Genomic DNA, 15,705 nt, shown 5'->3' with positions numbered 1-15,705 from the left:
CTTTTAATTAAAAAAATAATAATAAATTTAAGGTCAAAATTATTCAATTAAATGTTGAATGTGATGAGTTTTCAACAATACTAAATTGAAACTTAATTTTTTTACATGGTTTAATAATTTTTTGTTATTAAAATTGAAGTTCCTGTTTCAAAGCTTACAGATAGATGGCTAATTTGTATGTCATTGACACTTTTGGCACTTTTTTGGAGTATTTTCATAAGTTTTGTTTTTTCCTGTAAATGATTCAATAAATACCGTACCGTGACATTCATACCGAGGTATTACCGTACCGTGAAATTCTGATACCGTTACATCCCTAATATATATATATATATATATATATATATATATATATATATATATATGTGTGTGTGTGTGTGTGTGTGTGTGTGTGTGTGTGTGTGTGTGTGTGTATGCTGTACAGCTGTAAATATATATGCACATGTTTAAAACAGATTGCACAGATTTTGTATCGCATAGAAATAAATATTGATTTTAAAACTGAAATCTGAAATAAATGACCTAAATGCTGTCATAGAAATAATTATTGACTAATACACACACACACACACACACACACACACACACACACATATATATATATATATATATATATATATATATATATATATATATACACACACACACACACACACACACACACACACACACACACACACACACACACACACTGTATGTGGGTAAATATATAGATACTCATTAAAACAGAATGAAAAAAAATTTGCTTAAAATTTAATTTCACAATGGTCGAATGGCTTTAATAGCCATATAGTTGTAAATATTTTGCAAAAGGCTATGAAAGAGGACCAGTGAGTAAATCAATTCTAGATTGCTATGATGATGTTTTTTTTAGGTGTTTAATCAATAGTGATATAATCAGGCGGTTTCCTGGTTGTTCACGTAAAAATTTTAATTTCCGCACCATTTAATCTCCCTCTAAACTTTTATAAATGTCTTTCTTCTGTTAAACACAAAACAATATATTCTGGAGAATGTTGGGAAAAAGCAGCCATTGACATCCATAGTAGAAACAAAAATGAATGAAAGTCAATGGCAGTTTTTTACCCCAGCATTCTTCAGTATATAACCACTCAAACTGAAGGATGAGTAAATAAACACTGACTTTTTAGTTGAGTGAACCGTCCCTTTAAGACTCATTCCTGCAGCACTCTAAAATTCAGTGTTAAAACAAATATTCCTTTAAAATGTTTATTTTCTCTAACCTTTATCTCTGTTGGAAGGTGTAGACCCTTGTCCTTCCTCCCTGTGAGAGTCAGAGTCCTGCTTGTTCTGGTGTAGATGTAAAAGCAAAGCCTTCTGTACAGCCGGAAGGAAGTCCTGCATGCCACTGGAATCGGTGTTACCATGTGTCTGGGAGTCCTGCATGGGTCCCTCATCTGTAACTGCAACAAAATAAGAGCAATCACTCATATTTAATATCTTTCAATAAAAAAAAAATGTTGCATCCCAAATTGTCAAATTATCATCATGCTAAATGAAGACCTACCCCCTTGAGTAAGAGACTGGCTGCTAAACAAATTCTTGAAGAACTCTGAAGGCATCTGGCCCATGTTTGGGAAAGGCATGTTCATTTGCACATCCGGCATGGGTGGAAATGGAGCCCCCTGTTGATTGATTGGAGGACAGCTCATGTGCTGCATGCTGCCGTGGAAAGCTGGTGGCTGGCCTGGAGGTGGCATAGGAAAGCCTTGTGGTGGAGGTTGGCATGGAGGGCTTTGGGGAATTACTGGACCTGCGAATGGTGGCGGAGGACTCCCCATTGTGCCTGGATGAGGAGAATGTGAAGGATTGGGTGGAGGAGACATCATATTGCCAGCCTGCATGTCCTCAGGGCTGCTGCCAAACTGTGGACCACCTTGAAACTGTCCAGCAGGGGGAGATGTGCTGTTGTAGAAATTGGGTCTGCGATGTAAATGCATAATAAACAGGTTATAAATGAAACCCCCAAATAATAATAAGATCTAAAAATATATTTAATAATGACAGAATTTAAGCTACATTCAAACGCTTCCAATGTTTTAACACCATTTAAGGTGACATTTATTGCCATACAACTGAAAGCAGCAGCAGATAGTTTACCTCAGATCTTGGAAATAAAATAGCAAACAGTTTGAAAATGAAAGTCAGAGACTTTCAAAAGAACAACAATCAATCACTCAGCCTATGTACTTTTAATAATGTACATTTTTTAATATGCATTAATTAGATTATAACCTTTACCATTTTGTTGGGACTGCAGTGGCTGAAACTTAAGTTAATGATTATAGTATTTAAACTATGATATATAAACAGTCACAGGATTATGACTACAGTAAGTTTCTATTGTGTTGCATCGAGTTGGGTGCAGACAGCCACACTGCTTGTTGCAAAATTCTTGTCATATCATGTTTAGTTAGGATGCAGTTTAAGCATAACAAAGGCCATTAAACAGAGCTATATTACAAAATTGTGAAGGACTTTTAATGCCTGAAATAGACCTTCTAAAATTGCATGATATTCCAAAAATTCCAACAGGATTCAATCTGTAAATGCAAACAGTACCTTAGAGCGATTTTCTGTGCCAAGTCCACAGTAGGCTTAACTTTGATCTCAAACAGTGAAGGGATCTTCTTGCTTCCATCTGTGGGACTTCCAGGCCCAGGAGTGGGTAATAATCCAACACCTGGAGGGGGTTTAGGCAGGGGGGCAATTCCTTGTTTTCTCAGATTTTCTAACTCAATTTCGTCTTCATGGACAGTTTCCTCATCTGTATTTAAGATCTAAGATGTGCAACAAAAAATTAGATTTTCAATGCATGCTTAACTCATTGAACATACCATTAAATTATTATGAACGCATAAACGCATGCTTCTGTTAATTGGCGGTTTGTCTGAAGCAACTTAGTGTCCCTGGATAATTATTTAAGTAGTCATTTAACATTTCATGAAAGTCATTTTTAACACTTCATTTAAAGGGATAGTTCACCCCCAAATTATAAATTACTCTATTTACCCACCCTAAAGCAGTTACAAACCTTTATGTGTTTCTTTCTTCTGTTGCACACAATATATACAGCTAAAGTCAAAATTATTAGCCCCCCTGAATTATTAGCCCATGTTTATTTTTTTCCTAATTTCTGTTTAACGGAGAGATTTTTTCAACATATTCCTAAACATAATAGTTTTAATAACTCATTTCTAATAACTTTTTTTTTTTTGTCTTTGCCATGATGACTAATTAATATTTCATTAGAAGTTTTTCAAGACACTTTTATACAGCTTAAAGTGGCATTTAAAGGGTTAACTAGGCAGGTTAGGGTAATTAGGCAAGTTATTGTATAACGATGGTTTGTTCTGTAGATTATCGAAAAAAAAAATTACTTAAAGGGGCCAATAATATTGTCCTTAAAATGGCTTTAAGAAAATAAAAAAATATTTTATTCTAGCCGAAATAAAACAAATAAGACTTTCTTCAGAAGAAAAAATATTATCAGACATACTGTGAAAATGTCCTTGCTCTGTTAATATATATAAAACCATTGACTTCCATGTTAGGAAAAACAAATACTATCGTTACAGGTTTTCAACATTTTTCTAAGTATCTTCTTTTGTGTCATCAATAGAAAGAATCTCATAAAGGTTTGAAGTAAACAGTGAGTAAATGAATGACTGACTTTTCCTTTTTGGGTGAACTATCCCTTTAACATTACTATCGCCATTGTGTAGTCAAGCAAGGTTTTATTCCGAAAATCTAATGTATTTCAATGTAATCAATGTATTTTAAATATTCTAGTGCATGCATTTCTATGTAAACCGAATGTTCAGTCACAAGGTTCATACCTTCTGAAACCTGGACCTAGTGACTTCCCTGTGTATAGTCCAGCCAGTTGGCCCAATGAAGGTGTCCACTGGTGGATAAAGGTTAACTGCGTGTTTGGCTTTTCCAGTAGACCAGGGGTGTCAAACTCAATTCCTGGAGGGCCGAAGCCCTGCATAGTTTAGTTCCAACCCTGCTCCAACACACTTACCTGTAGGTTTCAAACAAGCCTTAAGGACTCAATTAGTTTGATCAGGTGTGTTTAATTAGGGTTGGAACTAAACTGTGCAGAGCTGCGGCCCTTTTGGAACCGAGTTTGACACCTGTGCAGTAGACAATGTTGACTTACTTTCAATTTAACCCTGCTCACAGCCTTCGATCGGCATCAGGACCCTATTTCAGCCACGCTGTAAACTCGAGACCATGGGTGGTAGGACTTTCTCATACAGTGCGTCTAAGCTGTGGAATGCACTACCCATCAGAATTAAGAATCCCGCCTATCTGGACTGTTTTAAGAAACTTCTTAAGACTCACCTTTTTTTCATTTCTTTTAACTTAGAAAGATCAATTTGTTAACTTTTTATTCTATCTTATGGTTTATATTCGTATTGTTTTATTGCAATTTTTTTGTTGTCGTGCTGTTCTGCTTGCCTTGTATTGTTAGTATTTTGCCTTGTAGCGCTTTAAGCTCAAAGTTTATCTGACTTCAGTCATAAAACATTGAGAAGACTATATTAATATATAATTGAGATGAATTGTTGAATCTTTTGTCTTTACTCTTAACTATTACATTTGCTCATTTGCATACCCATATCGCTCAGAGGAATCGTCTCAGCCGATGGCGCCCCTCACGGTCACACTCTTGTCAGAGGTAATCGACTTACACTTATAAATGGTTGCTTTCTATGCTTGCTCATTCTGAAGTATTTTTGATTAGTCCCCTTAGATGTACATCCTTGAGTTAAAGGTAATATTATTTATAACAATGGCCATGACCTCTGATTAGAAATAATATTACCTTTAACTCAAGGGTGTAATGGGTTAGGAGTTTTTTATTTACATTTCTGGGTAAACAAATCCCTTCAGCATTACTATCACCATTGCATAGCTGAGCAATGTATGTTATTTAAAAAAATCTGAGTAATCAATGTATTTATAATATTCTAGTGCATGCATTTGCATTTGTATAGTACAAGTTAATCCATACCTTATCCAAAAGTTCCTTGGTGACATCAGTTAAAGGCTCATGGGAGAACTTGCAGTTGTCTCCTTGATAACACTTTGCTCCGGTGTGAAAGAACTTGCAAGGATACTCGCGTAAACTTTAGGGTCAAGGAGAAATAAGATGAAACATGCTTTTTTTGGAAAAAAAACAAACATGTAACGATCATTTCTCAGTGTCAATCTCTCAAAAAACTCTTTGTTTTAAAAGGATATTGTGCATGTATATACAAATATCTCCTTTGGTACAGTATCCCTGGACGTAAAATTTGCACAGTTCTTTCTTCTTCTCTGGAACAACATTATCGTGTTCAAACTTGCACTGGTCACCCTGTAAAGCATTAAGATCACATTTCACTAAGAGTATAGACACTTTGTCAAATATTAATTAATATTGTGGAGTGGTGAATAAGCTTACTTTGATGCATCTACCCTCGAGGAAATATTTGCAAATGTGTCTTCCATTGTGTTCAACCGTATGCTGATTAATGAATTCCTGACTCATGATTGGACGCTTTTTCTGGAAAATGGGTGGGCCTTTAGAGTCCTGTATGAAGACAACATAACATAACAATAATGAATACCATGAGATTTTATTGGTTGATGCTGTGTTGGGTGTCATTAGTTACAAAGAAACTAGTTACTGTAATTAAATTACAATTGCACTGAAAAAGTTAAGTAATAGATTACTTTCAGTTTTATGTTAATTAGGTACTTAAAATACAATTGCCTTAAATACTATACATAAATTCAACAGTTCTGAATAAATCATTAAAGAGAAGCAGTTAAGAATAATTCTATTTCAATCAATAATTTTCTGCTTAGTCCCTTTTTAATCACGGGTCGCCACAGCGGAATGAACTGCCAACTATTCCGGCATATGTTTTATGTAGCGAATGCCCTTTTATTCAGTCTTCCACCCAGTACTGGGAAACACCCATACACTCTTGCATTAATAATTCTTTTTTTAATAATAAATGTATATATTCTTAAAAAATTTATAATTTTATTTATTTATTTTTTTGCCACCTTTTTTATTTTTTTTAAAGTTACAAGACACATGCTACACATTGCTTGAGAAAAAAATGAATTAAGAAATTAGTTTATAACAACATAAGATTGTAATTCAGAGAACCAGAGTAATTGTGCATGTGTGTGTGTATATACGCTTTTATATTTTTGTTTCCCAGATATTTTGCATAACAACTTTCTTTTCATATAAGGTGTTTTTGTCTGATAATTGCACATGCTTAAGACACAAAACTATTTTTTAGAAATTTATGCAAATACATTGTATGAATGAAATATGGTGTCATAAATTTGAAGCGTTTTGTGCTTTGTGTTCCATTTTTAAAACAAAACTAAAAGGCACCGTTTTAAATCAAATTTAAAGAATCGAAGATTTACTTTCTATTGCCAATGTGTTGACATTTATGAGAATTTTTAGTATTAAGTCAAATAGTTACATTTTCAGTTTTCAGACAAAGTAACTAGAAAAGTTTAATTTAACTACAATGTAAATAATTTTTTGTATGTGAAAAAAATATATATATCTTTAAACTATTCTATTAACAATAAAATGATAATCAAATATATCAATTATAACAGAATACAATTATACAAATAAAGGCAATCATTCTGGGTCCTGACCATTGCTTTGTGCAATAAAGCATCTGTCAGTAGATGTAGTCCAGATCTTTAATGTACACATTTGTACCAAGTTAAAATTATATTTTTTCTGAAGTAATTTACCCAACACTGGGTGGAAGTAAATCCAAAAAAGGGAGAGAATTTCTTACCCCATCTCCTCCCATTTGCTCTCCTCCTCGACCACGGCCTCTGCCCCAGTTCTTGCCCTTTAGTTTCTTATTTTTGTTCAGCATTCCTCGTCCTCTACCAACAACACCACCACGACCTCTGCCACGCTGCCCACCAACTATATAACATGCAAAAACTTTATTCATCATGATTCAGATTTATAGATTCATCCATTTAATTCCCATCTATAATATAATAAAGTAACAAACATACACTGCTGCTGCTGCTGCTGCTGTTGTTGTTGTTTTTGCTGTCCCTTCATATTTGATCTCTTAGACTGGTCTTTAGGTGTCCCACCTTTACCATGACCAGACGACTCTTTAGCATGCTTGTATTTGGACAGCTCCTCTGAGTAATCGTCTTCGTCGTCATAATCATACTTTTCTTCACTGTAGTCACTGTATTTGTCCAAATCACTGTTCTTATGCTGCATTGATCTCTGAATTTTTGTGGGTTCATTTTCCCGCTGGAGACATGAATAGAAAGAGGAATTATATAGACATATTGTCACCTTAGAATTACAAGGTTCTATCTGACATTTTTTGTCAAAATTGAGTTATTGACATATTTTTATTAAATGACAACGTATTTACATTATGCGATGTTTTTATAAGTTGTTTACATTTTAAGACTTTTTATTTAAAAAAACAAATGTTACACACATACTGTTTGCTATGGATTGCAAAATCTTTAAAGCTCTATATCTCAAAATCATTCAGAACGCAGATAGAACCTTATAATAACAAGGTGAAGATATGCTAAAATTCAGTATTTTCAATATATTGTGATTAGAGATGCACCGATATGGATTTTTTTTGCCATTATCGATAACCCATTACTCTTAAGATTTAGAGGCCGATAACCGTTATATTAGCCGATAAATATAAAATTTATATATAAAATTTAAAATTATAAATTTTACATTTTTATTCAGTAAGCAACTGATTTCAATTTAAAAACTTTATAAAAGTTTGAACTAATCTTAGAATAGCCTACTCAAAGCAAAAAAAGCAATAATTTTAAAATTGCATATAATATTATATAGACCTATATTCACAATTTCACACAAATCAGAATGCCAAAAATAAATTATTAGCTTTTCTTCTCATAGTAAATTAACATGCAGCTTAACTGTTGCATAAAAATAATAGGTTAAATAACAAAATTGGATTTAAATAGCAAGTTAAATAAATGTATTTTAAATTAAATAAAAATGAAAGAACTGAAACCAGCTCAAATGTTCTTGAATAAAACATGTTACAGTAATGTACATATGTCGAAAAAGCGTTTTGATAGTTCAGAGCCACCATACAAGTGAAAAGCTTAATACAGATAGTATTACTTAAGAAAATGTGGCATAAATTCGTCCCATTTGGTGTTTTAGATTATTTTGAACACATGTAGGTTTTGCTTGTCAATCAGACAACGCTAGTTCGTTCTTGCTGTCAATTGCACATCCACTCATTATAATAATAAATATGCCACTCAAATTGAATGCAATCTTACATCAACAACACATGGCAAGCAACACGTTGATATAAACATATAATCATATTAGATTACAAACAACCCAACGAGTTGTTTAGCACATGTGCATCGCTGCTATTATGCTTTCCTGGGGCAATTTAAAACAAAATGCAAAATGACACAATAAAACATATCTACAATGATAAGAAATATAGTTACTTACTGAGTTATTAACGCACAGCAATACCACACAAAGACAGGACTTTGAAGGAATAAACAATGTGAGAAAAGCTCTGTTATAGTGCACTGGACAAGTCTAAACAAATTCGACCCATGCATACGCAAAGCAAGCAGTTATGTACAATTACGTAATCTATCGGTTTAAAGATATCGGCCTAATTTTGATATCTAATTGATAACGATAACAATTAAAAATAGCATTTATCGGCCGATAATGATATGGCCGCCAATATATCGTGCATCCCTAATTGTGATAATGAACATGCATGATATTGATATCACGAGCACTTCAAAATACACTGAATACTTATTTGTTATTAATATTTCAGAGAGCTTTTTAAAAAATCCCAATCCTATTGTATTTGCAGTGTTAATCACAGCGCCAAATGCTTGGTGACTTAATTGGTTCATTAGCTTAATAGTTCATCCATGAACATGTTCACATGTTAACCTGGACTACTACACGCTAAAAAAGCTGACTGAAAATGATGTGACTGTTTATATGGATGTTGTTGGATAAAACTCCAACAGTTAACAGTAGTTAACTTTTCTAAACTAACTATGAAAACTAAAAAAATCGTAGGTGATGTAAATTTCTTAGTTAATGCATAATAACGCATTAAAATCATAGTTGTAAACAGATTACAAGTTGTCACTTATGTATTTGAGTTAATAATTATTATAATTCTGTTGTATTTTTTACTAATATTAACATAATAACGCAAGTTGAGATGGCTAGAAAAGCTTATTTAATTAATCTAAAAATAATCTAAAAATAAAAGGCAGCAAGATTTTTTCAGTCAGTGTTTATATACAATAAAGCTATAAGCCAAGTAATTTTGATTATTATACCTGTTAAGGTAACTTTTTTTGCAGATGAAGTCAATATCATGATAATACCGTATACTATGCCACTGATAATGCAATTTTAAATCTAGTGCATGACCCTGAACTCACCTGTGCAAAATCTCCATCGTGATCACGATACACTAATTTGCTCTTCTTGCTCTTACGTCTGTCTTGACGCTCATGTTCAGAGTCGTAGCTGTCTGAGCTGGAGCCACTGGACGGGGTGTGATGCTGCATTGGCAAATATATTAAAAAAACGGCATAACAAATTCAATCCTTTGTAAAACTTTACAATAAGGTCTTATTAATGCATTTACTAACATGAACAAACAATGAACGATACATTAATTATTTGTTTATATTAATAAAAATACAGTTGTTCATTATTAGTTCATGCTGACTTACTGTTCATTAACTACTGTTAACAAGCATGAATTTCGATGTTAGTAATGCATTAATTTATGTTAAATTATGAATAATAAATGCTGTACAAGCATTGTTCATAATTAAATCATGTTAGCAAATACATAAACCAATGAAATCTTAGTGTGACTAAATATTTATATTTAGAAATATTAAAAATTAAAAAATATTTATAACTGAAATAATTAATAAAGCAATAAAGCAAAACAATTCTGTGTTTTTTGGTTATTTTAACTGCTAAGGTCATCGTTTTTGCAGATTAGGTCAATATTGTGATCATTTCCAGCAATTAACCACAACAAGAAAATCTAATACTGGCAGAAGCCTAAAGGAACAAAAAAAAAAGAAAAAATATATATATATATATATATATATATATATATATATATATATATATATATATATATATATATATAAATTTTAACAAATAATCATTCAAAAGGATGCACCACAAAACATACCTTTTGCCGATCTCGCCGCTTTCTCTTTGACCGGTGCTTTTCTTTAATTTTCCTGTGTCGTTTTCGGGAATGCCGGTGTGACTTCTCATCTTTTTCCTTCTCTTTTCCCTTCTCTTTGTCTTTATCGAACTCTTCAGACTCTTCTTTAGTTTCCTTAACTTCTTCTATGCTTATACCTTCATCGTCTATTTCTCCATCTTCCAATTCACCATCCTCCCTGTAAAATAAATTGTAAAATTCTTGAGAATTCACAAAAAAATAAAATAAATACATCAAAATCTGTCAAATCAGCTAAAACACTAAATAACAACAAACAAAAGAACAACTTCAACTTTATTTCTAGAGGACATTTAATCAAACCTAAATTGGTCAAAGTGATGAACCATAAAAAGGGGGGGCGAGGAAAAAAATTATATATAAATAAAATATAAATAAATAAAAGCATTCTCCCACATTACCATGAACAAGAAAGTGATCAGTATTTAATGGTATTTGGAAAGGCAAGCATCACTATTACTTCTCAATCTCAGATTTAGAGGTGTTTTATATAATGTTAAAGATGTTCCCAGAAAGCAACCACCCACAATGCACTAGCAACCACAAAGTACATCCTAAAACTGTAATAACTGGAAACAGTAATGCAATGCACTAGCAAACACTCAAACTACAATACAGGGCTTTTCCTGGATAGAGATTTACTAGGCGCCTACGGCACCTCCACCAAATTTTGTACCATTTCCACGTTTTCACAAAAATCCAGCAGGCAATCACAAATACAGACAGATCCCATAGTGATGCTCAAGCACTGGTCTTGTATTGAATTACATTTAATGTTAGTCTTTTTAAACAGGTTGGTGTATTTTTTGATAAGATTACAAGACTAATAAAAAATGTGTTTGTTTCAAGTAACAAAAATTTAGTGATTGGATAACTCTGCAGCCTTATTTTAAACCAGGAAAAACCCTGCAATAATATTATGAGAGTTTGCATGGGAAAACACCACTAACATATTCTTCAGTACATATAAAACTTCAGCTATGACTAGGCCCACACAGAATCTGTGCGCACAGATTTCCGTAGATTATTAGCCCATCGAGTCTATGTACTTACTTGTGTAAATGGGTGTAAATTTATATTTATTTAGTTTTTAAAAATTAATTTTACTAATATTATTGTGATATAATAATAGTAATATTAACATTTCCATATGATTTATTTGCGAAATAGTTTGTAATGTTTTCTTTCTTTCAGTAGATATATTATATGAAACTTGCTTTGTTTAACAATTAAGTGGATCTAATTGGGTTTGCATTGTCAACATTAAAGTAAAAAAAAAAATTTATTTTTTATTTAATATATTAAGTTTATAGTTATAATACTCCTATAATAATTCCGCATAAATCCGCAGATTTTTTACAAAATTCTCTGCAGAAATAACAAAAAATTTCCGCAAACTCTGTCTGGCCCTAGCTATGACTATAATCTCCTTTTGTTAATAGTAGTTAAGTTACAATTTTCATAATATTATATATATTCAATGATACATTATTATTAAGTTCTAATATATTCATATTTTAAATAATAATATATAATTATAAAAAATAATAATAAATATATATGATTATAATATATAATGATGGTTATCATCTTTATTGTCCAATGCAAAACAAATGAAGCAGTACACTCTTACTGGATTAAAACATGCATTCCAGGCAAGATATATTGCCTTCAGAAGGGCACTATAGAAAAAAAATCATGGCCGCCATATTAAAGTGTCATTTCAAACCGAAGTGATCAAAACTGGCCACTTCAAAGGGCCCTTAGGAATGAAGGAGTTTAAAAAAATACAACTAATGGACACTTCTGGAAATTATCCTTTGAGCAGGAAAGCGGTTTGGAGTCAAACACTGAACTCAATTCAGAAGGGCTCATACCTATGCTCTAATCCCTTCAGAGGGACACTCCGAAGGGATTAGGGCATAGGGATGAGCCCTTTAGATTGGAATCCACCCAATATGTTTGTTTTGCTGGGTGTCAACTTACCATAAGTTACCCAGTGATAAACTCTAGAGTGAGAACAAGGACACAATAACACTGAGACTCTGAAGGTCTCTCAGATTGGCAAAGTAGGCCATGACACTGTATAAGGAAAGCAATATCTATGGGATTTTAACATAAAGGTAGCAGAACTAAATAAATGGCCTTTATTTATTGTAAAATATGGTGCTATGATTTCTTGTGTATATTTAAAAAATTTATAAAATGACAAAAATGTTTTTATATAGGCCAATGCTTGCATATGGGATGATTTAGTTACTTTTTAAGTGAGATTAGTGGACTGATGTCTAACTTTTAGTGTTGTGTCCAGTGGGGAAAAGCAAAGGGCAATAGAAATAAAATGCAGTGATATTGTACTTTTTCATTACTGAATTTATAAGCACTAAAATCATGGGAAATTTTTAGTTAGTTTTTTTTTTTGTACACTGAAATACAAAGTGCTATATTTCTGCTAAATGTAATATGAAACTAACATGATTCGGAGATGCAATAAAAATGTATTTGCATCCTGATGCTGTCAAGGCCAAGCCAGGAAATCCTTTATTTAATAATGCATGCTGTGTTTTATACATCACTGCTGGCCAGATTTGCAATGGAAGTGCTACTATAAAGAGACAACATACATGCATCTAGATCAGAAATTGTTCGGAAATCAGGTCAAAATGTCTCAAAAAATGGCCTAGATATTAAAAAAAAAAAAAAAGTGGGGCAAAAGAATTTGTGACTTGTTTCTCTGTGAGTTTAGAAACTATGATTCAATTTCAATTTATTAATTCAAGATTTTTGGGGAAAATTATATTTTACAAAAGTGGGCAACAAGTAGTGCTAAAGGAAAAATTTAAATGAATAATCCTTTCAATGACACTGTGTTGAAATATTTGTGAGGAAAATGCAAAATATGAACTCTGGTTACATAAAGTTTACTCTTCAATGTCAATAGCTGAGTGCCAAGCACCTATTTGGTTTACAACCAATCCAGATGTGAAAACTGATTTCAAAAAACAATTCAACGTCAGTGTTTTTGACAAAAGAAAAAGACAACATGCAGTGTGACTTGTTAAAAATAAAAATTGTGAAGATGAAAATTGTACACTATCAACAATGAAAGAAATATTAAAATTTTGATGTCAAGTTAACAACGAGCATAAGTTCTGAGACTTTGCTCCAATCACTGGCTGATAATTAAAATAGCTTAACACATGGCTTTCAATGCCTCAACAGTCCTGTCATGAATCCCTACCAGACATGTTTTCCTTTCCCAAGTGGGAGGGGCAATAAATTGGAATGTGAGTGGGCGGGGCAACATGCGCTTAGTGAATATTTACATATTGAAAAGCCTGAATGTGATGTATTACAATTACTATAAATAATAATCAACTACAATCCTTCACAAAAACATAACCCAAATGTCCTTAAAAAGCCGCTAAATCAAGTCCAAACAAGTGGGGAAAGAAATGTAAATTGACAAAGATGAGTAGTCGCTTGTTTTCCTCTGAAATAATAAACAGGAATGCATAAAGGGGAAAAAAATTGGTGAATTCTAATTACAAAAATTTCCTCTTCAATGTCAACTGTAACTATAAAGGTGTGCCAAACTCCCATTTGGTTTAAAAACAATACAGATGTGAATGCTGACTTTTAAAACCAGTTCAACATCAGTGTTTTTGGTAAAAAAATAAATAAACAAAAAAACACCCAGTGTGACATGTTAAGACATTAAAAATTGTGATGATGAAATGTGCACATCTAGGATGAATGGAAAAATAAATTAAAATGTTGATGACAAGTTATCAATGGGCATATAAACGTGTCAGTCTTTGCTCCAATCACTGGCTGATAATTAAAATAGCTCAACACATGGCTTTCAATGCCTCAACAGACATGTTTTCCTTTCCCAAGTGGGAGGGGCAATCAATTGAAATGTGAGTGGGCGGGGCAACATACACCCAGCGAATATTTACATATTCGAATTCCTGAATGCGACGTATTACGATTACTATAAATAATAACCAACTACAATCCTTCACAAAAAATAACCCAAATGTCCTTAAAAAGCCGCTAAATCAAGTGCATAAATGGAAATTGACAAAGATGAGCAGTCACTTGCTTTCCTCTCAAAAATAAACAGGAATGCATAAAGGGGGAAAAAAATTGGCGAATTCAACACAACACCCAATGTGACATGTTAAGAAATTAAAAATTGTTAAGATGAAATGTGCACATCCAGAATGAATGGAAAAAAAAAAAAATATATATATATATATATATATATATATATATATATATATATATATATATATATATATATATATATATAAAGAAATTATTGCCAAGTTACCAATGGGCATATAAACTTGTCACACTTTGGAGTCTTTGCTCCAATCACTGGCTGATAATTAAAATAGCTCAACACATGGTTTCCAATGCCTAAACAGTCCTGTCTTGAATCCCCACCAGACATGTTTTCCTTTCCCAGGTGGGCGGGGCGATCAGACTGAACGTGAGTGGGCGGGGCAACATACGCCTAGTGAATACTTGCATATTCAAAAGCCTGAAAACGACTTATTACCATTAATAATATAATAACCGACTACAACCTTCAACAAAAACCCAAACGTACTGAAAAATCAGCTAAATAAAGCGCAGACAAGAGATGAAAAACTGACAAAGACAAGCAGTCTCGCTTGTTTTTCTCTGCAACACAATACTAAAATGAACGTGCATGCAGGAAAATATGAGCACTACTTAGTGAACTGGGGGAAAGGAGGCCTGTCCAGAATCGAACACGAAGCCTAAAATACTCCACGTTGGAAAAAAAAAATCAAAAATAAAAACAAGATATAGGTGTCAAAAGATTCACATTCACACACATGAACCTGCACAGTGAAGCATTTGCAGATAAGAACTTGTTTACTCGACCTTTCTTCCCCTGTCAGCTCACAGTCTGTCATGATTTTGTCAAGTGCGGGGCTTGGGGGACTGGAGAAGAGGCTCACAAAAGCCATGATGGTTGGAAACGGAACTGGCCCTTCTCCGAAACCAGAGTGAGGAGCATCAGTCACTCGTTGGCTGAAGCTTTTGATATAACTGACAGTCTGGAGGAAAAACTCACGGTTTACACGTCTCAACAACACATGAGACGCTTAACAGACATTATATCCGCTCTCATGTTTAACGGCTGTCTCAACACAGCTTTTGATACCCTCAGCTTTGTTTATGTCCCCGGCGGTTTCACAGGTGCCCTGGTGCGAGACTGCAGACGCAGAATATTGTGTTTATAATCGAAGGCTTTTTCGGGATCTTCCACAGACATGGCGCCCGCAACATTTTC

The 15,705-nt window shown here is 33.2% G+C and overlaps 1 protein-coding gene across 3 annotated transcripts in view; it reads right to left on the bottom strand.

Moving 5' to 3' along the window:
* zc3h6 (zinc finger CCCH-type containing 6) overlaps positions 1 to 15,705 on the bottom strand; it is a 21,907-nt gene extending 6,202 nt beyond the window's left edge. For all 3 annotated transcript variants that reach the window (XR_015506426.1, XM_087279811.1, XM_087279812.1), the window contains exons 1-11: positions 15,294 to 15,705; positions 10,317 to 10,533; positions 9,541 to 9,663; positions 7,090 to 7,342; positions 6,858 to 6,994; positions 5,477 to 5,605; positions 5,275 to 5,389; positions 5,045 to 5,154; positions 2,584 to 2,801; positions 1,529 to 1,944; positions 1,245 to 1,424 (exon numbers count right to left, since the gene is read on the bottom strand). Coding sequence is in view for 2 of the 3 variants with exons in the window: in XM_087279811.1 (XP_087135937.1) it covers positions 1,245 to 1,424; positions 1,529 to 1,944; positions 2,584 to 2,801; positions 5,045 to 5,154; positions 5,275 to 5,389; positions 5,477 to 5,605; positions 6,858 to 6,994; positions 7,090 to 7,342; positions 9,541 to 9,663; positions 10,317 to 10,533; positions 15,294 to 15,379 (1,984 nt within the window). In the remaining variant the exon portion in view is untranslated. The remainder of the gene's footprint in view (positions 1 to 1,244; positions 1,425 to 1,528; positions 1,945 to 2,583; positions 2,802 to 5,044; positions 5,155 to 5,274; positions 5,390 to 5,476; positions 5,606 to 6,857; positions 6,995 to 7,089; positions 7,343 to 9,540; positions 9,664 to 10,316; positions 10,534 to 15,293) is intronic.

This window comes from Danio rerio, chromosome 13, assembly GCF_052040795.2.
Source record: "Danio rerio strain M-AB ecotype USA chromosome 13, GRCz13ab, whole genome shotgun sequence".
In the NCBI taxonomy this organism is placed as follows: Eukaryota; Metazoa; Chordata; class Actinopteri; order Cypriniformes; family Danionidae; genus Danio; species Danio rerio.
Note: the sequence above shows the minus strand (reverse complement) of the source record. Positions and strands in the feature narration are given on the sequence as shown.